The sequence below is a fragment of the Artibeus jamaicensis genome, unplaced genomic scaffold (assembly GCF_021234435.1).
Source record: "Artibeus jamaicensis isolate MK-2021 breed Jamaican fruit bat unplaced genomic scaffold, CSHL_Jam_final scaffold_369, whole genome shotgun sequence".
NCBI classification, from domain to species: Eukaryota; Metazoa; Chordata; class Mammalia; order Chiroptera; family Phyllostomidae; genus Artibeus; species Artibeus jamaicensis.
Window position 1 is genome coordinate 132,113 of NW_026522042.1, and position 23,406 is coordinate 155,518.

The following is a 23,406-nucleotide window of genomic DNA, read 5'->3' on the forward strand; positions in this document are numbered from 1 at the left end:
ACTGAGCCCCACCAGTGAGGGACATGGTCTTCCATTTTTAAGACAAAAATGCCGGGGCACAGGGCAGCTTGGATCTCACCAGACACCCCTCGCTGGGAACGCAGACCCAAACGCAGGCCCCAGACCCTCAGGCCTGGGCCCCTGGCCAGGTGCCCGGACTGAGAAGCGGCTCTTCTCTGGAGCTCCAGAGCGTTCGTCGTGACCGGGAAGCTGACAGGAAGCGTGTTTTTGAAGCTCCCTTTCTACTGGCCCCACTCTTCTTGGAGAGCAACAGACTCAGGCAGGACAGACACATGAATCAAACGCTGGAAAGCGAAATGCATGATGACAGTTTAAAGGAAAAGATTTGAAAAGTGTGAAAAAGAAAGCTTGGCAGTGTTCTTACCAGCAATTTCCAAACCCTTCAGGTTGTTAAACAGAAAGCAGTGAGGATTTGCTCTCGACTGGCAAAGAGAATAAAGGCCAATCGCTTCAAACAGAGGCAGCAGAGCTCTCAGTGAGATGCGGTCCTGCCCCTGCTGATGGGAGAGGAGGCTGGGGGGGGCGGGGCCAGTGCCACGGACCCCCTCCCCCCCCCCCCGGGGCCGAGGGCTCCCAGGGGACACAAGTGTCCGGTGACACGTGGTCATGGCTCCGTCTCAGAGGGGCACCGCAGGTCATCAGAAAACGTGCGTGCGGGCTTCCTGATTCGGGCACCTCAGTCAACAACACGGTCCTTCAGCGATGGGGATGCGGCCAGCACCCACAGCGGGGAGGACGAGGCAGACAGCGGGGACAGCGCCCTGCCCTCGCCGCTCCTTCTGTGTGGCATGGGTAGAAATGGCGATTTCGTGGTGAATCACCATGTGGAGCACACCCTGCACGCAGGGAACCCTCGCCTCTCGAGTGCTGACACAGTCTTACAAGGAGATTCCGAGGGTCCTCGTGCAGGGACCCGTGTCCACCTGCGTGTCCTCAGGCGGGTTTGCGGCCACTCCCTGGCTGCCGCGTGGGTCTCCTAGGCCAAGGCCTGGCCTCTTCCTGGACAGACCGTAGGTGGAGCCCTGTGCTAATGGACAAAGCTCTTACTCCGGCACACAGCTAGGAGCGGGACAGCCAGAGCGAGGCTGGGGAGGTGGCCCCGGAGGGGCCACAGCCGTGTGAAGATGGGTTTGGGGCCGGCTGTGAATGACGGGCGTCCTGGGTCTGAGGACAGATGTCGCTGGAGGCGCGTCAACCCTCCTGCGGCCCAGGTCCGCCCACCCTGTCACCGTGATGTGCACACTGGCTCCTTGAACCAAGCTCAGGGGACGCTCGCTTATGCCAGGAAGCACGTGGCACTCGCCCCGGGGTCTTGGGCTCCCCGGACAGGTCACACAGGTAAGCACAGCGATTCCCCTCCCCTCACTGCCTGCACAACACACGAAAATGTGCTCGGCCCTTTCAGAGGGAAGTGCGAACGCAAAGCAAGTGTGGGAGGCCATTGGGCCTCACACCGTCACCTGCAGAACGAGGCCCCCGCTCACTGGGGCTGCAGTGGGCTCGTGAGGGTTCAGGGGGCTCACACTCCACTTACTACCTCGCAAGTGTCCTTTTTCCAGAGAGACACACTATGCGTCTGAGATCAGACCGTCCTTCCTCCAAACCCAGCTCAGTTCGTGCTTCTAACCCCTACGATCTGAACAGCAGTGATTTTTTTCCACTGAAGTATCTCAAATGTTGTCTCCAGTTCATATCACGAGACAGAGGCCCTGCACAGGGAAGCTCCGCACTGGGAGTCACACCTGTTGGGGACAAGAGTGGGTCCCCCTCCGGTGGCGTTTCTGTGTGCTCTGTCTGTCTGTCAGCGCATGGCATGGTGCTTTGAGAAACTGCCCATTTCTGCACACGGGGCTGTAACGTCCTCTCCTGGGACTGTCTTGTTTCTTTGTTGGTCAGAGAGACATTGAAAGAAAGTGGCTGTCACCAACGACATGCACATGAAAAGATGATTTATATCTGAATCACTGAAGAGGATCCTTTGGGATTTACTGCTAAACTCAACAAGATTAATGGAATCAGAAGCAATATGCTGGTCGCCACGGTTACTCAGCAAGTGGTGATTAATGCAGACCTTACTGGTCTGTTATTACAGGTCATAGCTATTAAAAATCTGTTGTGCAAAGAACCACCTCTCCCTCTCTCTATACTTATATATTTTCTATATTTTAAAAAATATTTTTATTTCTCTAAAAATATACATGCATTTATACATACAGAGGAAAGGGTTTTGCTGTTTTATTGTTTTTGTTTTATATATGAGGCAGCAGGAGAGAAAAGTTTTTCATGTTTTACACATAAATGAACTCCGCACAGAAAAAAATAATCCCAGTTCCTATTCCTTCTTCCTTCTTCCGGGTACACACACTATTTCCCAGGAGTTCAGCCTGTTCTCAGAGGGAACGTTCTAAAAACCAGTGCACAACACGCACCCCAGTGACCCGAAAAGCCATGCCTCTGAGGGTCCTGTCTGGGCCGCAGGTGGGGAATCGGAGCCTGGGGGGGCCTCCGAGTCCGGCTCCCGCCTGGGCAGACGTGTGTCGGGGGCACGTGTTGGGACGAACGCCAGGGCTCCACGGGCGCTTTGTGAAGCGGTGGCCGCTGAGCCTGCAGGGACAGCTGGTGGTGGGGCGGAAACCGGAACCGCAGGGACCCCGCAGGGGGATGGAAACCATGTGGCGGGGCGGTCACGGCGATCGGCACCAAGGAGGGACAGGGGGACCCTGGGGACCTCGGGTGCGATCCGCTGGGAAGGACCCAGCCCCCCTGCTGGACCTGCCAACGGAGAATGTGCACCTGCATGTCCCTGCGAGAAACCGTCAGGTGGCCTGGTGCGAGGCGCGTGCTGTAAGAGCTGGAGTGGGGGGGGGGCAGGGGACCCTGTGCCCACCCAAGGTCACTGTTAGATTCGGCACCTGGGCCTGGCCCGGGTCCTCGGTGCTCTGAAGCACGGGTCTGGATCACGTGGTAACACGAGGATGTTGGAATACAGTGCTGAATGTACGGAGGCTGCTGACTGCGCTGGTGCTGGGCGAGAAGACACCAGGCTCAGGGGTGCGCGGGCCCTGTGGGGGAAGGGCCGTGGCCCCTGTGTGTCGCCCTCAGTTCCTGCAGAAAAACCAGTGTGCGGGTAATAACACGTGTCTGACACACACGGAGAGAGAGAGCCGGAGCGGCAGAAAGAGCACCGAGGCACAAGGCTGGTGGGGAAAGTGCTGGCAGTAAGTGCCGCGAGTGAAGGGTAACTGGTGTGTGTTCCGGGCGATACTTATGCATTTACAGTTTGTCTAGAAGACTGAAATTGTTTCCAAATAAAAATGAGAGTAGAAATATGTCGGTGTGTTAATCACGGTAAGTTGTTTCATTAAACAGCTGTGTAGTTTTAATACACCCTCTGCTTCGGAATATGCCACCTTCATGTCCTGACCGCCTGTGGCTCAGTGGGTCCGGCCTCGTCGGCTTGATTCCTGGTCAGGGCGCAGGCCTGGCTGTGGGTTTGGCCCCTGGTCAAGGCCGTATGAGAGGCGACTGATCCACGTTTCAGTTTCACATGGAAGTCTCTCTCCCTCTCCTCTCCCACCCACCTCTCTCCTGTCCCGCCCACCCGGCAGGAGTGCGCAGCTGGGTGCACACCCGAGACTGGGCTGCGCTCGATCGATGGTGCCCAACTCTGACACTGGTTTTTCTTCTGGGCTGCCAAGGACAGAGCCGGGCATTTCGCATGGCGGGAGGGAGGCAGGCCTGTGATTTTGCCTCTACAACGCGTGGTTCCCTGAAATTCTGTCCTTGTGACCCCGAGAGACAGCACCTTTTCCACCGGCCACATCGGATGCCAAGCATGGGGCACCACACGATGGGGCCGGTGAGGACAGCAAAGCCAGCATAGCACAGAGAGCCCTTGGCAGGCCCCACCTTTAGCTGTTTTCGAGGTGCTGCCCAGGTGGCATGCTGAGGGGGGGGACCCCCAGCAGCCCCAGCCTGGACGTCACCAGAAGCAGAATCCTCCTTCCACCCCCCACCCCCACGCCCGAGAGCTCCTGCGGGTCCTGCCGACTCCCCGCAGCCCTCCCCTGTGCTGACGTCCTGCCCACCAGGACGCTCTTCTGCGGGGGCCCTCGGACACCCACGTGCAGATGCGCCATCACTAGGAGCGCGTCCCAGCCGGTGAACGGCCGCCAGAGGAGCACGTCGCCCAGGGCCCAGCCTGCAGAGTGCGTCCGGCACTCAGGCCCTGCACGGACGGATCCGAGGGAAACGCTCGTTGAAGTAGCTGATTAAGCTTCACTGCGGCAGATTCGCTGAGGCCACAGCGACATTAAAGTGACCGCTCTGCCCCTGAGACCAGTCGGACGCCAGCACCGACAGGCAGTCCCTGAGACACGGACCCTCCTGAGCCCCCAGCTGCCGCCTTCCTGGGTGCAACGCCCCCACCGCTACCCCTTCCAACCTGGGAGCTGCCGTGCTCCCTCGGTTGTTGTGGGTGATCAGTGGGTGACTCTCAGCCGGTGGGTCCAGTGTCAGCAGTCAGCTGCCGCTGCTCAGTTAAATGCAGTGTATTTAAGCCGATCTGATTTTTTCTCTCACATCCCCCGTTCTCTTTTGTTTCCTTGCCTGTGCTGCTTACAAGCTAACTCAGGCTGATGGGAGAGGTTCTACTGATTTGTGCAGGAGCCAGGAAAAAAGGCCCGGGAGGCACTTGGGAGATTAGGGTGAGCTCTCCGGGTGGCGCAGGTGACCCACCAGGGAGGTGCCCACGGGGGCTGCAAACACTGCGTCCCTGAGGCTTCAGACTCTGCTCCTGGCCTTTGAGAGGGACACAGGGACACCATGCGGAGCATGGCAGAACATCGATTTCTGCTTCCTCTTTGCGGCTGTGGCTCTTTGTGCCTCCTGGGCCAGGGCCGCCTGGTCTGGGCGGGGAGTGTGTGCCGGGGAGACAGAGGTCCCCTCCCAGAGTCTTCCTCACCAACATGCCTCAGGGCTCCACGCGCCCGCTCCCAGCCTGGCCCTGGCTGACCAGTCTGGGCAGGGACTGACCCAACACCAGTGAGCTGGGGGAGGGGGAACCACAAATCACATTAAGACAAAGGACTCACCCCACAAGAGCTCACTCGCCCTGTCGGGCAGTTCACCACGGAGCAGAGATGGGGCTAACCCTGGGCTGTAGTACGTGAGGCTTTTGTGACAGAGAGCTTCCCAAACATCTCTCACACTGTCCCCGTCCGCCGGCCCTGCCACGCCTTCCTGCCCCAGGCCTGGCATCTTCCCAGGCCTGGCATCTTCCCATTCTGTGGTTCAGTTACAAGACGCCTCCACACAGAGTTCAGACTGATGAGCCCGACAGCTCCCTTCACACGTTTCAAAATAGCTGCAGACTTGAGACGCCTCCTGAGCAGACAATCATTTTGGTTTAGCAGCAAAACACCAGCTCGGAGTAACTAACTGATTCAGTGAATATGTGTCCATCTGGAGGAAGTTTGAATGAGCTCAAAACAACCTATTAACCATTTTCCAACAGGAACTTTTAAAAAATGATCCATTTTCACTTTTTAAGGCCCAGGTTAAAGCCCCCTCTGCTGAGGATCCGGAATGAGGGTCTCCCACCTCAGGCGGCCGTTCAGCCTGACTTTTCATGGTAGTTACATTAGCTACTATTTTCAGGTTGGGAGTGTCCTCCCATAATTTAATCTTTTGGCTGCTACATGATTACATTCTTCAATAACAGACTGTGCTTTAAGCCAACGAATGTATCTGCATTTTAGGTGGAGGCGGAAAGGTACTAAAACAGAGGGAGCAGTGGAAAGAAGTGTCAGGGCTCAGCCCGCTCCGCAACGCTGCAACCTCTCTGACGGGTCCCTCACTCTGCGGCGGCCCACGGCCGGCAGGCAGCAGTCAGGTTCCTTATCAGAACCAAGCACGAGGGGCAGCAACGGAGAGTTCGCACTGGCCGGAATTTCCGGGAAGAGAAACCTGGGGGGGGGGGAGAGGGAGAGGAGGCGGTGCACACGTGGGGCTCCAGCAGAATCCGCGCCCCCTCCACCTGGCGCTTTTCTGTAGGTCTCCTGCACCTTGATGCTTGGCCTGGCCTGTCCAGGGTGATCCAGGCCTCCTCAGGCTCCCCTGTCTGGACGCAGCCCTGTGGGAGGTGGCAGGCGGGCTGTCAGGGGTGGGCCCTGGGCCCTGCTCCCAGCTCTGTGCCTCCAGTCAGGGTCCAGCTCCGGCTCCTGCGGGTGGCGGTGCTGCTTAGTTGACAGACTTGTTGCTGTGTATTTACAGAGCTCAGGACATTGAAAGGCACTAAGCAGGTTCGAGAGGTGATTTCCATAGGTAGTTACCTCGAATTTTGCTTGCGTGCTGAAGCCTGGGCTGCAGAAAAGCAGGTGTCCGAGTCTGCGTTACCAGTTAGTGAGAAGCCCTTCCCCCACTCGCGGAAGGTGGTCAAAGGGCCTCGGTGAGTCTGAGAGCTCCCTCTCGCACCCGCCCTGCCGCGCACGGAGCTGAACGCTGCCTTCAGTTTGATGCTCAGCTGGAAACAATGTTTGACGGGCTCCAGAGTAAGGAAAATCAGCAATTGCATCTCTGACCTGCATGTACATCATTCACTTGCAGCTCTATTTAAAAATACTAAAACATTAGGTTCCATTCAGCATCTGAACAAGTAGATGTTCCACAAACCCTCTGCCAGGCCAGTCGAACAAGCCCCTCAGTCACTGACGGCAGCCAGAGCCTCGCACGCCTCCCCCACCTCTGGTCCCGCCCCTGGCCCTGCCCGACTTCCAGCTGCCATCACTCTCCATCAGTCCGGCTGCGACTCCCGCTGGGAGCACTTCCGTCCCTCAGCAAATGTCCCGAAGGTGCCCCCTGTGGCCCCGCAGGCAGCCGGGCCCCACGAGGGGGGAGCACGCACACCCTTCCCCCTCCCCCACTGGCTCCTGCCCCAGCCTCTCTGCAGACCCCACCGAGGCAGAGTCAGGGCTCAGGTCTGTGCACGATGAGGCAACACGACCATTTGTTTCCCTACACACGGCACCTTTTCCAAATCCAGCCCCGCTTTAAATCTTGTTTCAAAAAGAAGATATGAGTTACAATAAGCTACATAAAATAAAAATTGTAAGTTCTGCAATCTAATTATGGAGACTACTGATGGGGGAAATAATTTCCATATATATTGAAAGAACTCAGAGTGAAATCTAATACTCAGTTAACTGCTTTCGAGAGGAAGAAATCTAATTTCTTCGAGGGGGGCAAGAATGTGAAGACTGACGAAAGGAATAAAAAAGGGAATGGGGGGCAGGGGAGGGAAATGGAGGGGGAATAGAACAACTGTAACAGCATAATCAATTCAAAAAAATAAATAAATTTAATTAATAAAAAAAAATAATAATAATTTCTTTTCTTCTTTTTTTCAAAGCCTTTATCACCTAAGAGTTTTGATGTTTTCCAATCCACCTTCCTTGGAGTTTCCTCACCCATCACAAACAGCTGTGGAAGGCAACCCTTCCCCCGCCCCCCCTCCCATGTGGACACAGCTCCTGCCTCCCAAGGCCGTGGTCACACAGAAGCAGAGGCTGCTTGCCCTGCAGCCCCCGGCACAGGGAGGAGAGGCTACTAAATGTCTGTTCCTTTTTCCAACTAAATGTCTCAACTCCTTCCCGTTCAAGGGGAGTGAAAGGCAAGCCAATGAATGTATCTGCATTTTAGGTGGAGGAGCTGGTTCGGTCGCATCCAGAACCTCGGGAGACACCCTGGGTGTGAAGATTGTGCGATTCGAGTCAAAGAAAGGAGGCGACTGGGATGAGGAAGGAGAACGGAGCCCCTGGGGGGGGTGGAGCCGCGCCAACAGGTGCACTAGACAACAGGTGACACCAGCAGGTGGAACGGAGGGATGGACAAGTAACACTTAACAAACAGATGAGTAAAGGATGAAATGATTTACTTGTTATCATGTACAACCATAAATTCCAGGTGGAGGAAAGAATTTGATTTCAAAACCCCTAAAGCTTAAAAAAATTATGAGTGAGATCATGGCGATTGAAGCAAAAAATAAATCGTTACCCATAAAATTAGTAACTGAAAACTGTTCAGCAAAAGGCTGAAAATGAAGCGATGGATGGTGGAGATGACGGGCAACTGGAACGTGAGCAGCCGGCACGCTTTAGTGAGAGCCCCCCGACCCCCGTCATCGTGCAGACAGCTAAGAGGTGTCCCCGCGACTCCTCCCTGGCCGGGGCCCACACCCCCCAGACCTCGGCCGCCGCGAGGCACCTGCACCGCAGACGCGCCTGCCGCTGCCCCTGCTGGAGCGGTTCTCGGTCCCTGTCGGCTGCTTTCCCAGTCCGCCAGCCCATTATCATCTTCCCAGGACCTGGCAGGGGGTGTGCTCCACATACTGGGTGCTGGACAAGCGCTTGTTCAGTGAGAAGAAAATCCACACAAAGCCACACACCGCTCTGCTGTTCTGTAAGAACCACGGTTCCTCGACACTGCAGTTTCCCGAGGAAGCCCCGGCGGCCTGGCAGGGGCCAGGTCCCTGTGCGGGCGAGCGGTGCAGAGAAGGAACCACACAGGGCCTCCCGGGGCCCCGGGAAGTGGGACCATCCCTCCCTGCATCACTGTCTCCGTGCTGGACACACGGCCGGGGTCTGATGGACAGTGAGCCGCCTCTGCCTCAGAACCACTTCCCACCCTTTCACAGTCTGTCTAAACGGATCTCAACACACAGTGATGTACATCTGTGTAAATAGTTGTGCACATTTAGGATCTGAAAGGTGCCTGAGCACATGATCTCTGGATCTTTGAGAAACACACACTGTGGCTCCAAGCCAGCCAGCAGGGTGCCAGGTCTGACTCCTCCCAAATTATACTGGTGAGTCGCTTCTCTTAGCTCTCGAAATTCCCTTGCAGCCATGGTCCCCAGTCTTGCTGGACTAATGGAGGCCCAGACTGGGCTGGACCACAGAACTCAACACGTCACAGGGTCACCTGCCTGGGGAGAGAAAGACTGTAACAGGGCCCGGAAAAACAAGCAGCAGACCGTGCCGATTTTGATGCTCGAAAGGGTTGGTTACGTCTCCTTCTACGACTCAGCGGTTTCCCAGCATCCTCTCCGGATCGACAGACCTCTCTCCCCCTCAAATTACAGCCCCCACCTCCCGAAGGGCTTCCCGACCACAGCACCGGCAGGGGGGGCGGCAGCAGCCACCGAAGGCCGGAGACATTAAAGGGTTTATTTGACAAGGAGGGTGGCTGGGTGTAGGCAATAGCAAATCATTTAGAGCCATTTAAGCCCTAAGACATTTGTTTATGGTCTTGATTACAATATTTTCTGATTAAATAAACATTTCCTGAATATTTAAACAGCTAATGACTAGGTGCTGAAAATAGTCAGGTTTGTAGAGTTCCACTTTACGTTGTCCCGAGCCAGTGAGTTTTAAAGCTTCGTGGGTAAACAGAAAGGGTATGAAATAACAAGGTAAAACACACACACGAAATAGCCAGAAGGAGTGTTGACTGGGGGCCGTGGAATGTGCGCCCATGAGCTCACGTCACACTGTTTTCTGAGTGACGGCGCTTCCCACCTCAGGCCTGGGAAGTCATGTGCTTTTGCCAGAAATAATATTTTGGGTAAATAAAAGATGCTTTTGGTCTCCAACTCTGACCTCCAGAAAAATGGGAGAGGCAGATGGCAGGAAGTAGGGAAGGAATAGTTTACTGGAAAACTGTTTGAATGTGAGCATTTTATTTTATAGGACACTCAAGGCTGCCTACAGACCTCGGAAGAATGCAGCCACCCGATAAAATACAGGAGGCCAAGTTAGGTTGGAATTTCAGAAAACGTCCAGTCATTTCTTAGTTTAAGTGTGTCCCAGAGGTGGCCTGGGAATACTTGTGCTAAGAATGTCTTCACTACTTATCTGAAGTTCAAATTCGACTGCACAGTTTATACTATTATTGCGGCATCTGGCAACCCAACCCCAAGTGCCCGTTGGATCCTTCAACTGTTGTCATACGACACGTCTGTTGTTGTGGGAAACCGTGAGAGGAAAACGTGGCGGCTTCGCGTCGGGGGCTGCAGGAGAGAGCCGTGTGCACTCCGCTCCCGCCTCCAGGGGTGCGAGGGCCGAACGCCGGTCAGTACGAGGAAGAACGCGCAGCCGGCGGCTTCAGCTCCGGTTTTCACGGCCCTCTCGCTAGTCTGGGGCGTCTTCTACTCGACAAACTAACTATCGAGCTCAAGGAAACAACCGGGCACTTTTCTTACCTAGAAACAGGAACCCACCGTAATCATGAAAATGATAAATGCCTTTACAGCTGCAGAGGCACAGTTCTCGAAGCTTCTCAGACTCTGTCAGTGAGTCCCAAGTATTTGACTTGCAAGCCAGCTCTGCGAAACACCTTCCTGCTTCAGGACGCAACACGTGAGAGTCTCGATTCCCGGCAAGGGCTGGGAATCCCGTCCGCAGCTGTGGAGGCGGCAGGAGACGAACGCTGCCTTCCGTTCTGGCTTCCCACCGTCGTGCGCGACGCTGCCGCAGCACCTGCTGCTGTGCGGGCTGCTGCTGAGAAGTCCCAGGTCAAGTCCGCCCTCTGGAGCCCCACCTGCGGCCCCGAGCACCCCGACACACCCCCAGGCCGGCTGCCTGTGTGCACGCGTGTGCAGCGCCTCTCCAACCCTCAGAAAGTTGGCTGCTTCCTGATTCCCAGACGGAACACGGCGCGGCGAGTGTCCTCTCTGCAGCACGGTGTCCTTGTTTCCCTGACTTCCCACCTGCCCCAGGCAGTGCTCAGGTGAGGACGGGGCAGCTGGCTGCCAGCGGTGCCGCAGAATGGGGCCGGCTCCTCACAGGAGGACGGTGACGCCAGGAGGAGAGGTGGTTCTCGTTCCTTTGTTCACTTGCCTGCTTTTTTCTCTAGCCTCGACGAGGAACAGAAGGACTCTCCCATGTGTATCCGTCCTGAATCCTCTGGAAATTGGAGGTCGGTTTGGGATCTAAAACTCTCCTCTAAAGCGCAGATATTCCCATCCACCCTGGCAAATCAACGATCCACTTACCCTTCTGTGAACTGTCTTCACCTGATTAGCCCCTGGGAGGTATCAAAGCCGTCAGCTAATCGGAGTTGTTCCCTGGGAGAAAACCCTGTCGCAGGGAGAGTTATGTAGGCAAAGTTGAGCACGGCCATTTGTTTTCCCATTCGCTAATTCATCTATTGCATATTAATTGAGTACCTATTAAGAATAAGGTTTTTTGAGAGCTCCCTTGGTAATACAGGGACAAATCTAATTTATATCCAATCACCAGAAACTACAGCCTCGCAGGGAAAGTGGACAAGCGGACAAGGCCAAGGGAAGGCAGGACGAGACAAGTGCTCAGGTGCGCAGCCCCTGGGCAGCACCCGCCCCAGAGCAGAGCGGAGGCGAAAGGGAGATGATGGGCACCCGCTGAGGCCGGCCTGATGGCGGGGCTCGGGGAGGACGACCCCGCAGTGCCACAGAGTGAGAGGTTTCCGAGGGGAGCTGCAGAGGGACAGCACCAGGGGTCCGCAACGAGGACAGGCCCCCTCGTTTCGAGGGGTCAGCAGAGGCAGCCAGCAGCACTGCACAACTGGGTCAGGACCCATGGTCTGGGCTGGTGGGAGAGGGGAAGGGTGCACCCCACACCCGGCCAGGGCAGCGGGCCTGGAGGGCGAGGCCCAGGAGTCCGGGTGGGCTCAGGGCCGGGCTGGCACACAAGCCCTGCACATGGAAGGGACCAGAGGAGGGCGAGGGCTGAGAGACTGGCCACAGAGGCCGTCCAGGGGACACAGACGGATTCTGCAACACTGGCCTGGTGCCCAGGGCTGCGTGTCTCTTTCTTCGGAAAGACGTGGGAGACTGGGACAGAGGCTGTGACCCCCGTGGCCCCTTTCGCGGTGACAGCCATGCAAACCCCTCGACCAACAAAACAAAAACCAGTCAAACGAAGACAACCCTCGTCGGTTGAACTGAATCTCATCATCTGACAGTAGTGAGCTTGGCCCTCCTCCTGTTCTGCCAGGTAGAAGTGGCCTCGGAGAGCACACGGGACCCGCAAGGCACACTCACGCCCGCTGTCTCACTCCGAGAAAGAGCTCCGGGGGCTGCCCCTGCAGCTCCGGGGAGCCCCGCCTGACACTGAGCTGGAGACGCCACGCCTGCCCCTGGACCGCGAGACAGACGCCGGCTTGAGGACACATTCGCTGACCCTTCTTCAGCTTGCTAACAAGACAGGCAAGGGGCCGGGAACCTCGGAAGAGGGTGCTAAACCCCGTCCCCATGTCTCCCCCTTCCGGGGGAACCCCCGGCTCCACCCCAGGGGTTCAGGCTTGTTTCTTGCCCTGGAGGAGGTCTGCAAAATCTAAAAACACAAAAGGTCAAGCAGCCTTATAAAATATATTTGTACTATTCTAATAATAATAATAATAATATTAATACATGAGAATGCAGTTCTAGGGACATGTGACTTAAAGCAGCCCGGGTTAAAGCTCCCCTCTCTCAGACTGTTTTAAACCCTGACACAGGGGTCCCAGGCGCAGAGAGGGGCCCAAGCCGCACTGAGGAAAAACGACTTGTGTTTGAGAGGCTCCAGGTACGTCTGGCGAGTGACCCGGGAGCTGACTGCTGTTGACGGCGTCCAAGGGCAAGGCAGGGCCCTCGGTGCCTGGGAGACGCCGGGCAGGTTGGAGCTCCTCCTCGGTTCCTCCCAGATGCCCGGTCGTGTGGGGAGTCTTTCCCTGTTGCAACCACAGCCGGGGGAGGCTGAGAAGACGCTGTGGGATTCCCAAGGCTGCCATCTGGTTGCCGGATGCGTCTCCCTTTGAGGCAGAGACTTCGGTCGGTGGGTAAAGGCTGCGGCTCCCACGGACCTCGACCTCCGGGAGGCTGGCTGCCTCCTGCCCTTCTCAGGTCGGAGCTTAAGCCAACGGCCCGGCGCCCTTCTTTCTGCCTCTCCCAAGCCCCCCTGAGATCACCCTCCACTGATTTTAAATTGAGGGGACTGTTTTTAAAAGGCAACATTTCCTTTGTGCTTAAGGAAATTTTTCCTATGATAAGCTGCTCTATCCGGCTAAATAAATTAAGTCAATTTTAGTACTTTTCAAAACATGTCATTAGGTCATAAGATGCAAAATTCTGTGCTCTGGCAATTTAGAAAAGACTCGGCTCCAGAATATAAACTGTGAAGACAAAGATTTACATAAATTACCATATTAATGTACATTTTTTAAGTTACCAGTTTATGAACGAAAGATAAGAAAATAATTTTAATTCTAGCAGAGCATCCATTTTTTCACGTTGCTTAAACATCTGATATGCAAGTCGGAAGGGCTGCCTGTGGTGGGCACAGCTCCTGCTAACTCCGCGAGAGCCAGGAACCAGAGCCGCCCACCCCGTCCACCTGGGGCCCCTGGGCCATCGGTCCACGGAACTCAGGCTGAGGAAGCATATCTGTGGCTCCATCTTTGCTCATAAAATGAAGAGTGTTCTGACACACCCCTGCCTTGTGATGAGGCTGTAGCCACATGACCTTGTCAGTCTGGCCTTGGCACCAGGCATTGCCACTTCAGCGGCAGTGAAGCTGATTTGAATGGCAAGATGTGGGGAGGAGGGAGGGGGGAGGGGGGGGGAGGCGGAGTGGCGGGCGGTGCTGCCATGGGTGTCACTGCGGTGGGTAAGCCACCCGGCACCCTTTCAGGGGTTCGTAAAAGGGCTGCTTTCTTGAACGTCTTCTACAAAGTGGTTTTTCACAAGGAATAAAATCCAATATTCAAAGTTCTATTTTTATACTCAACCCGGCGTTTTTTAGCATATCTGTGTTTTGTGACGTGCATTCCAGACGGCACAATGGTGTGTGCTTGTTATTTATGGGGGAACACACGGCTGTTGTACGTTGGAGAGTCTGGTCGGTCTTCACCCCCCCCCCCTTCTGGGGCGCTGACCCTCCCCACTCCCCACTCTCACCTGACCCAGCGCCTCTTACTGGTGGTGGGTCCGCAGAGCACCCCTGACGGTTCACGCTGAGAGATGACTCACTGACAGTTTATGCTAATGAGATGACTCACGGACAGTTTATGCCAACTAAGGAGACGACTCGGAATGGGTGGGTGTGGCCACGCCAAGCCAACAGACCAGTTGGGGTGAGAGGGCGGGCACGCTGAGCCAGGCACCCCCTCAGGAGGGGCTCGACCACGCGGGCAATGGTGCAGCCAATCCTGCCCGTGTGGAAGCCTCAGTGACGTTCTGCACATCAGAGCCTGGGGGGCTCCCTGGTGTGTCGTCCTCACAGGTCGTGCGTCCCTGACAACCGCAGAGCTTCCCCTTGGAGCCCTCCCACGTCCCCCCCGGAATGCATCTCTCTCTGGCTGGTACTGATTTGTATCTTTGTTCTGATAAAACTACAATTAACACTTGTAGCGAATATAACACGAATATAACACTTTCTGGAATCCTGTAGGTCATTCTAGTGAATTATCACATCTGAAAGTAGTCGTGAGAAACCCTGGATTTATAGCCAGCTGGTCAGGGTGAGCGTGGCCATGGGGACCCCAAAGTTAGGGAACCCCAGCTTAGAAGTTGCATCTGGAGTGAGGCTAGTCTGGTGAAGGACTGTTTCCTTAACCTCAGTTAACTCTGGACAGACATCTACTTTGACGACCATTCAAACACCTTTAATTGCTGTGAGTATTGGCTCAAAAAGTCTGGAATCCGCCGAGGACACTGCTCAGACCCTGTGACCTCTCTTCCCTCACCTGCCACCCACTGGTTGTCACTTTTCATATGCCTTGGGAAGGAAAACTTTTTTAAAATCTGTTTGGTGTTTCTAAATACAATTAGGTCATAGGGTGTGACACACTGTAACTGGGGACATCAGACCGAGGGGACGGAGACGGGGCATCTGGCCGGGCTGCCCTGGGCACGGGCAGCACAGACGGGGAAGGTGGGTGACAGGACTTCATGAGCTCTGTCCAAATGTAACCGGGTCGCACGCCAGGCGCCACGAGCCACTGTCTCTGGTGACAACACCCTCCCATGACTACTTCGCTGTTTTCTAATTTTCTCTTTCGAATAGTTTTATTTTGTGTTTATTTTTTCATCTAGAAGTAGGGGGTGTGGTTTACAACTGATAATTAGAATAATTATCTTAATGATCTACTGCAAAGATAGATGGCAAAGTCCACCCCAGTGGCAGAGGAACCAGTGGGGCTCCAGAACCCGCAGCTGGAGGAGGGCCCCTGTGCCAGACTGAGGGGTCACAGGTCGCCAGTGTGGGGCTGACGGCCGAGGCGGGAGGGGCGGACACCACCACTGAGGGGAAGAAGCGGCGCGAGGAGGTCCTGGCGATGGTGGACCTGTGCTCACCAGCGGGGTCAGGGAGGCCACAGGTGTGACTGCTCATTTCCGAAGCCCAGACCCTGCTCTAAGTGGGGGCATCTTCACCCCACAGGTTTGCTTTCAAACCACCACCACCAACCCGCCCAGAAACCAGGCTGAACACCCAGGCCTGGCAATGAGCTCTTTTCACGGCCTCCTTCCCTGAGGGCAGGTCCAGTCACTGTCCTTCAAGACAAGTCCGCCCAGAGACAGGCAACTCCTTTAAAAGTCAGGTCTATTAAAGTAGATAGAAACCAAGGAAACCCTGTGAGAAAAAGCTGGTGTTCACAATAAATGTCATGACACAAACGTGCACAGAAGAACTCTGCTTTCAGAGAGCAAGTGAAGCAGAGCAGAGAGCAGACGCAGCTGTCATGCCTTTCACCCACGAGTCCCACGTGTAGTAATCTCCACACTCCCCACGGAGCCTCACCGAGGTTCCGGCGGCTTCGAGAAGGTGGCTTCTAGCCTGTCCTTTGACATCAGCACTCACGGACTTGCAGTTCCCGCTCCTGAAGCACAAAGACAAGACGGCACCGCAGCCCCCCATTTGCTCCTCTGGACAGACCAACACGCAGGCTGCCAAACCGGGTCTCAGGCTCCCATCTTTAAGCCACAGGCTACGCCCCGGGTCACCGAAAAAAACCTCTGCACCTGGGTTGACGCGTGAAAAGGCAGTGCAGGGAGCAGGGTGTGTTCGGTTTTACTTGAGTTTTTTGAAGGGAGCTGTGGCCTAGGAGCTGGGCATTTTGAAATGCAGACGGGCTCAGGCGGGCGATCGTGGGAGGAGTCTGTGACACTCGTCAGAGCTCAGGGAAGAAGGGTCCTCATGAAGACCCAGCGACGGGAGGTTCCCCGATACCCGGGGGTTGGTGGGGACACGCAGGGTCACACATCTGTGCTCTGACCCTGTTGCCGTCCTCTCCGGCTGTGACACAGCCAGAGGGGCAGATAACTGGGCTCCTGACCAAGAGGAGGAATCCTGAACACAGGCTCAGCAAACGCTGGCCACGTCTCAGGTATTAACGTCAGGTTCAAGTTCTTCCATATTTAACACGTGCTCAGCCTAAGATCATTATACACTTCTGGAGAAAAAAGGAGACAACATTTGAAAATAAGAATATTTGAAAAAAGTATTCAGAATACTTCTATTTTCTTGAAATCTGGAGCTACAAAATGGCTCCCCTCGACTGGACAAGTCCAGGTCTTCTCCTGACCAAACCTGCAAGCCCGTATGGTGCCGACCGGGACGCACACCTTCTCACCACGAGGGACCCTGGCAGCCTCCGGTGGTGTCCCTGGGGTGGTGGCAGCCCCCAACCTCTCGCGTCTGGTCACCAGGCCCGCTGGGCAATTTGGGGGCCTCGGCACCCGAGAGCCTTCCCGGCGCCCCCCTCACTTGGTGACCCCTGGGGGTGCAGCCCTTGTCTTCGAGGAACACTACCTGCTGCGCCTGGGTCCGGTTCTGAGAACCTGCTGCAGGGCCACTCCACAGGCCGGGCATCACAGGCACACCCGTCTCAGACAGGGACTGCCCTGCTGGCATCCGCCGGCCGAGAGAAAATGAGCTCCATCGGCACCTGTGGATCTAGAGGTCACTACGGGATCCTCGGGTCCCCTGCGGCCGCAGAGGGCCCTGCGCTCGGGGCCCACCTGCCTCGCCTCTCCAGGGGCCTCCTGCAAGTGCCCCAACTCCCTCACGTGGGTTTTCCTGGCTCGATAAATGGGAGTCTCGCACAGTCTTTTTGGTGCTGGTTGTGAAACCGCTGCTCATGAACCCAATTCACCCAAACACAAGACGCTTCCATCTGCCTGGGCTTCCCAGAGAGCCGGCCGGGTGCCGTGTCCGTTCCGGAACAGCGCTGCGTGTGTACCTCGCACACTGTCTCCTCTTCCCACCTCGGTGGCCACGTGGCATCTAAGGCATCGCAGAGCCAATGTCAGTTTAACCGCGACCACCAGTCCCCACGCGGTTCACCTGCTCTACCAGACCCGGCGCCAAGCCTTCCCAACCCACCCGGAGCTCCGGCTCAGCGCCACCTCTTCCCACAGAAGCCGGCCGCTCACCCAGGCCTGAGCTCGGGAGCGCAGCTGCGGCGGGGAGGCCCCTGTATGGACCACGCGCATCCGGCAGAGGGCCTTTGGGAGGCTTTGATGAGGCTGGAACGGTTCTGGTTTGACCTTTCCCTTAGTCCCGGTCCTCCAAAACTTTCCATTCAAAGAAAAACTGAAAACTACTAAACAAGTCTGGACGCAGCGTCAGCAAACTTCTACTGTGAATGGCGTCCGGGCCCCTGGGGGCTGCTGCAGCTTCTCTGCTGCTGTCCTGGGAGTCCCTCCCAGACCCGGGCAGTGAGCCTGGCTGTGTCCTAATAAAACTTTATTTACAAAGCGAGTGGTGGGCAGCACTGAGTTCATGGGCCAGACTGGGCCTGTGGTCCAGTTGCTAGATCCCTGTGCTGGACCAGGAAGCTTCCCAGCTGTTCATCATTTGTGTGTAAAACGTGAAAGCAATGGGCTGGTCCCCACGGAGATGAGGACGACAGGAGGCAGAGCACCGAGATGAACGGCAGGGAGAAAACTCACCCGCACCGCTTCCGATCGAGCCCTTAGGAAGGAGCTGAGCATGGCGGCTGTTTCACGAAGGGCGTGCAGACCCGGGTGTGTGACACGCACACACCACACCGGGGGGTGGGGGGTCTCGGCAGGAGGAGGAACAGCCGGGAGTGGATGCCGCCATGGCGGGGGCCGACTCACCAGTCCTGCACGGCGGTGAAGGAGCCCTCGTTTGTCACGTCGTACATCAGGACGAAGCCCATGGCCCCTCGGTAGTAGGCGGTGGTGATGGTGCGGTACCTCTCCTGGCCCGCTGTGTCCTGAAAACAGAAACAAATGAGGCAATCTGTCTTTTGGAAAGCGATTAATGGTTCCCAAAACAGTCATAACAGAGTCCAAATTGTACTAGCAACCTGTAGCTACATATCTATTTTAGTATCAGTTTTCCTAATGATTTTTACTGGGCAGCTCTGCAAATTAGGAATATTCTCTCTTTTTTTTTTTGTAAAGAGCACTTTGTACATATTTCACTCCCATTAAGCAGCATCTTGCTACATAAAATAAAAAAAGACCATACACATGAAAACACGCGGTTGCATCATTTACAACCGGAAGCGAGCGTGCGCTGACCACCAGGCCCTCACTGTCTGCACCGGGGCCGGTCCAGGTGGGGACGACGGTGTGTGTGCGGAGAGGCCTAGTGGCAGTTTATTCCCTGGAGCCTGAGGGTAGAAACGCCTTCTGCAGGAAGATGTCCGAGCCACGCAGACCTGGGGCTCCTTCCTGCTGGTTCCTCTGAGGGCTGCGCCCGAGGCCCCGTGGGTCTGTGTGCTGCTGGCTGGGGCTCTGAGAGGGGGGCTCGGGGGGCTTGTGCAGGAATGTGGTCGGCACAGGGGGTGCAAGGCTGACGTGAGGCGGGCGGCAGAGCGCGGTGTGCACGGAGACCGCCTGTGCCCGTCACAGACGCTGACCGGTGCGGCCACCCTCGCCCGCAGGGGCCGGGCAGCCCGGCCTCCCCCTTTCCCGGGGGATGGGGCTCTGACGTCCCTCTCAGGACTTGAGGTGCTTTGAACCCGTTTTTCCAGGAGCGTCCTCCTTCTGACCTCAGTCCAGACCGGCTCCCCCCTTCTCCCCGGGGTGCCTCCTTTGTCCACAGCGTGCACCCCGGTGGCCCTAAGACTTAAAAGGCCTCGAAGGGGAAGCCGATGTGCCGGGTGACCCGAGAACAGGCTCCTTCATCATGGAAAGGAGAGCAGCCTCTCCCGGCCTCACTGTGAGGACAGGGTCGGGTTGGGTGTGGGCCCCTCTCCCACAGGGGTCTCCAGCTGGGGTGCCAATGCCCACCCACCGAGAGCTAACAGGGGAGCCTCAGGCCTGCTCGCAGCTCCCCACGGCAGGTGAGGTGCCGCCAGCATGGCCCCTGGGAGCTCGGAGAAGGGCGATCCAAGACCAGTGAACGGCTGCGGGAGAGGGCGGGCATGGGAAGCAAAGGTCACAGCCTCAGCGGATGGGAGGCAGGCCAGCTGCTGAGGCCGTGACCTTTGGCAGAGGCTGCACTGGGGCGGGGACGAGGCTGTGCCGGCTGCAAGGGCTTTACCAGGTGACACTAAGAAAACGTGGTTCCAAAGCAGCGAAAGGGAAGCAGAGCCAGTGAGGACGTTCTGAGCACACACTGCCAGTGGCAGGGAACAAAAGGCACGGACGTCACCACAGGAAAATTGGGCAATTCCTTGACCACAGAAAAATGCTGTGAATACAATGGAAATGACATAAAATCAAATGATAAAGTGGGAAATATATTCATATTTTACCAGAGAGCAAAGTTTAATATCTTTAATATACTAAGCGGTATTATAGATCATTAAAGAATATGTTAAATATTCTAATTGTTCAAATTATTTGTAAACAGGCACATAAGTAGCTAATTGTTTTGTAAAAAGAGTTGGATCCCAGCATAAGAACAGAGGTGCAAAGCTGCACGACTTCATGCCTATAAAACAGAAGCTGCCTGACTGTCATTTAATGTTTTTTGTACTTTGCTTGGTGGTTTAGGAATGTGAAAGTGTTGATATCTGAGGTAAATGGGCAAATTATAAACTGCATGTAACCGAGACAAACACCAAGTTAGTAGCAGAAAGAAGCCTGATGTGGAGCTTATTTGGATGTTCTTGTGTCTGCGCTGGATCGGTCCGGCCAACCGCACACCCTGCCGTGAGCTGGGGCCGAAGGTCGCAGACGCCCAAGGACCGTGTCCGGAAAACCAGGTCTAATCGGAGACTGCGCGACGTGTTTCGGCTCGTTGGGAGATAGAACCCGTACACGTAGTCATTCTATTTTAAAAGTTTCCCACATTTGGTGAGTTCAGGTTTTCCAGTCATCTATAAATTTGCCTTTTTTTCTTGTTAAATAAGTGGCTTTCTTTTTCACCTGGTGAAATATCTTTTTGGCATCAACTGAGTTGCGTTCTTACAGGGAGAGGACCCCACTCCTGCTGCCCCCTCTGCACAGCAGCCCCCACTCTCCGTGGGAGGGAACAGCCCGCAGGGGGGCTGGCGGCCCTGGCGTCTGTCCCCTCAGGGTGCCGAGCAGTGACGTCGCCGCTCTCTCCTCCTCTCTCCCAGGACGCCCAGGACCGACAAGCCCTGTGAGGAGACACGTGGGTTCCACACCCAGACAAAGCAGAACCCCAGGTTCCTTACGTTGTGATGGAAATGCTGCAGGAAACCACAGGGTGGGACGGCCGTGGCCTGTCACCCAGACAGCAGGACAAACAGCTTTCAAGAGAAACTGTAGCTCTTACAGCGCAGCAGGGCAGGACCTCCACACTGATCTCATTTAAACCCAGAAACACAATCTAATTGGAGGCAGCTGTCGGGGGTGGGGAGCAGCAAATGCACCGGGCGGAGGAGGTGGTGAGAGACACAGAGGAAACGCCCCCCCCCCGCCCCCCCAGAGGGAAGAGCACACGGCGGAGGAGCAGACAGCACGCCAGCCCTGCCCCGTCCTGGGACGGAAACGGAGTGACTCCTGAGCACTTTCCCTGCGGTGACACGGGGGGGGGGGCGCGGGGGGCTGGGGGAGGAAGTTAGGAAAACACTTCACTGCATCTGACCCTCACTAGCGATGACAGAGGGTCACAACGGAAAGAAAAGCACGTTTTATTGCGCGGCCAAACTCGAGTGGTCACAGGTTACCCAGCGACGGCGCGCCTCTCGGTCTGCCCGGGAGCAGGCTCCACACCCTGGCTCTGCTGCCCAGGTGATTCTGCTGACTGCGGCCACAGGCTGGTTTTCTATGAACATGTGCTTCTGAGACTGAAAAGCACACTGGACATCTCTCACAGAGAAAATGAGGAATAAAAATGCGACTAAAAGAAAAGTTTCTTTTATGGAGTTAGTTATCTCTCTCTTTTAAGAAAAATAAAATCATTCTGCTTGGCTTAAATATTTTGATTTCTCACTCATGTGTCTAGAAGAGAGTTTTGGCTTGTATGACAGGCTCGGCTAGCAAATCCTTCAGTATCTGTCAGAAAAAGAACCGTGAAATGGAACATGTCAGCAGCCTGGTGGGTAGTAGCTGAAAGCAGTTTCAGGGTGAATTTTGGCATTTTTGTCTTTCTTCTTGCCTTGAATTTCTTCTTTGATAAACATTTCATTTTTTAGCTGCATGCCCTGCACTTCCAAACCCTCTGGAGGTCATGCAGAGGTAAGATGCAGTTTTAACACTGAGGACAGAGCCTTCGTTTGTAAGGTCTGGGTTACACTGTAATTTTGTTGCTGTTATTTTGGTGGTTACTTCTCTCTCTATTGAATTAAATGAAAAATGGAAATAACCATTAGTGAAGAAACATAACGCAAACGCTGTCACCACAATCGAAATACACTTACTGAATGAATACACAGAGAAAAGCAGATTGAAGGACAGAACCCTAGTGACGAGCAGCTAATTCTATAGCTGGAGAAACCGAACCAAACCATGTTGCTGTTAAGCAAAATAATTTAAATAAATCAAAGGGAAGACTACGTGGTAACCCAAAGAGGGTGTCTGCAGAGAGGGAGGATGAGAAAAAGGCCACATGAGATGCAGCACAGACGGGGGCCAGCGATCCACCAAATGCGCACAGATGAGGAACGGCCTTGGCCAGAGTCACTCAGCCCAGAGCAGGGAGAAGTCCCTCAACCTGCTCTCTGCCACGTTTCGCCAGGGGAATTACTTTGAGTTACCAGAGGGAGGTGAAATTACGCTCAGTATCTTGACTATATAATGACTGATTCGTTCATCCACTCCTTCATTCAATAAACACGTAGTGAATGCCTATTACCAGTCAGGGACTGTGAGATATATGTTTAATTCATTTCATCAATTCTAGATATGTTTTTGTATATTTTTAAATTCCACACATAGAGCATTTCATTAATCAGAATATCATATTCCCTACATGTCTACAAAAGATTAGATAAAATTGTGAAAATATAACTTTTTTCATTTTAATTAATTTTATTTAGTTATTTTTCAAGTACAGTTTTTTTGTCTATTTCTCCCATCCCAGCCTCCCCCGCCCCTTGCTCCCCACCTCCCTCCCATTTCCACCCCCCTTAGTTCTCGTCCCTGTGTCCTTCCTATTTGTTCCTCCAAATCCCTCCCCCTTTTCCCCCTTAACTTCCCTTCCCTCTCCCCTCTGGTCACTGTCCCCTTGTTCTCTATTTCAGTGCCTTTGCTTTTTTATTCTGCTTGCTTGTTTGTTTTGTTGTTTAGCTTCCTGTTAAAGGTGAGACCATGTGGTATCTGTCTTTCAGCACCTGGCCTATTTCACTCAGCATAATGCCTTCCAGTTCCATCCATGTTGTTGCAAAAGGTAGTAGCTCCTTCTTTCTCTCTGCAGCATAGAATTCCATTGTGTAAATGTACCACAATTTTTTGATCCATTCATTTACTGATGGGCACCTAGGTTGTTTCCAACTCTTGGCTATTGTAAATTGTGCTCCTATGAACATTGTGGTGCATAGGTTCTTTGATATTGATGTTTTAGGATTCTTAGGATATAATCCTAGCAGTGGAATTGCTGGGTCAAAAGGCAGGTCAATTTTTATTTTTCTGAGAAAATTCCATACTGTTTTCCATAATGGTTGTACCAGTCTGCAATCCCACCAACAGTGAACTAAGGACCCCTTTTCCCCACAACCTCTCCAACATTTGTTGTTTGTTGCTTTGTTTATGATAGCCATCCTGACCGGTGTAAAGTGGTATCTCATTGTGGTTTTAATTTGCATCTCTCTGATAGCTAGCGACATTGAGCATCTCTTCATGTGTCTCTGGATGTTCTGTATGTCCTCCAAAAATATAATTTCTAATAAGCCAGACAGTATAGCCAGCAATTTGAAATTGCAATCGATACCACACCATTAGCTCAGAGGTGTGGTTGTCTGATTCATATCCACTGTTGTGGG

At 54.5% G+C, this 23,406-nt stretch overlaps 1 protein-coding gene across 2 annotated transcripts in view; it reads right to left on the reverse strand.

Moving 5' to 3' along the window:
* RAB3C (RAB3C, member RAS oncogene family) overlaps window positions 1–23,406 on the reverse strand; it is an 80,594-nt gene that overhangs the window by 21,352 nt on the left and 35,836 nt on the right. For both annotated transcript variants that reach the window (XM_053657421.1, XM_053657420.1), the window contains exon 3: window positions 18,161–18,279. In XM_053657421.1, the coding sequence (XP_053513396.1) occupies window positions 18,161–18,279 (119 nt within the window). The remainder of the gene's footprint in view (window positions 1–18,160; window positions 18,280–23,406) is intronic.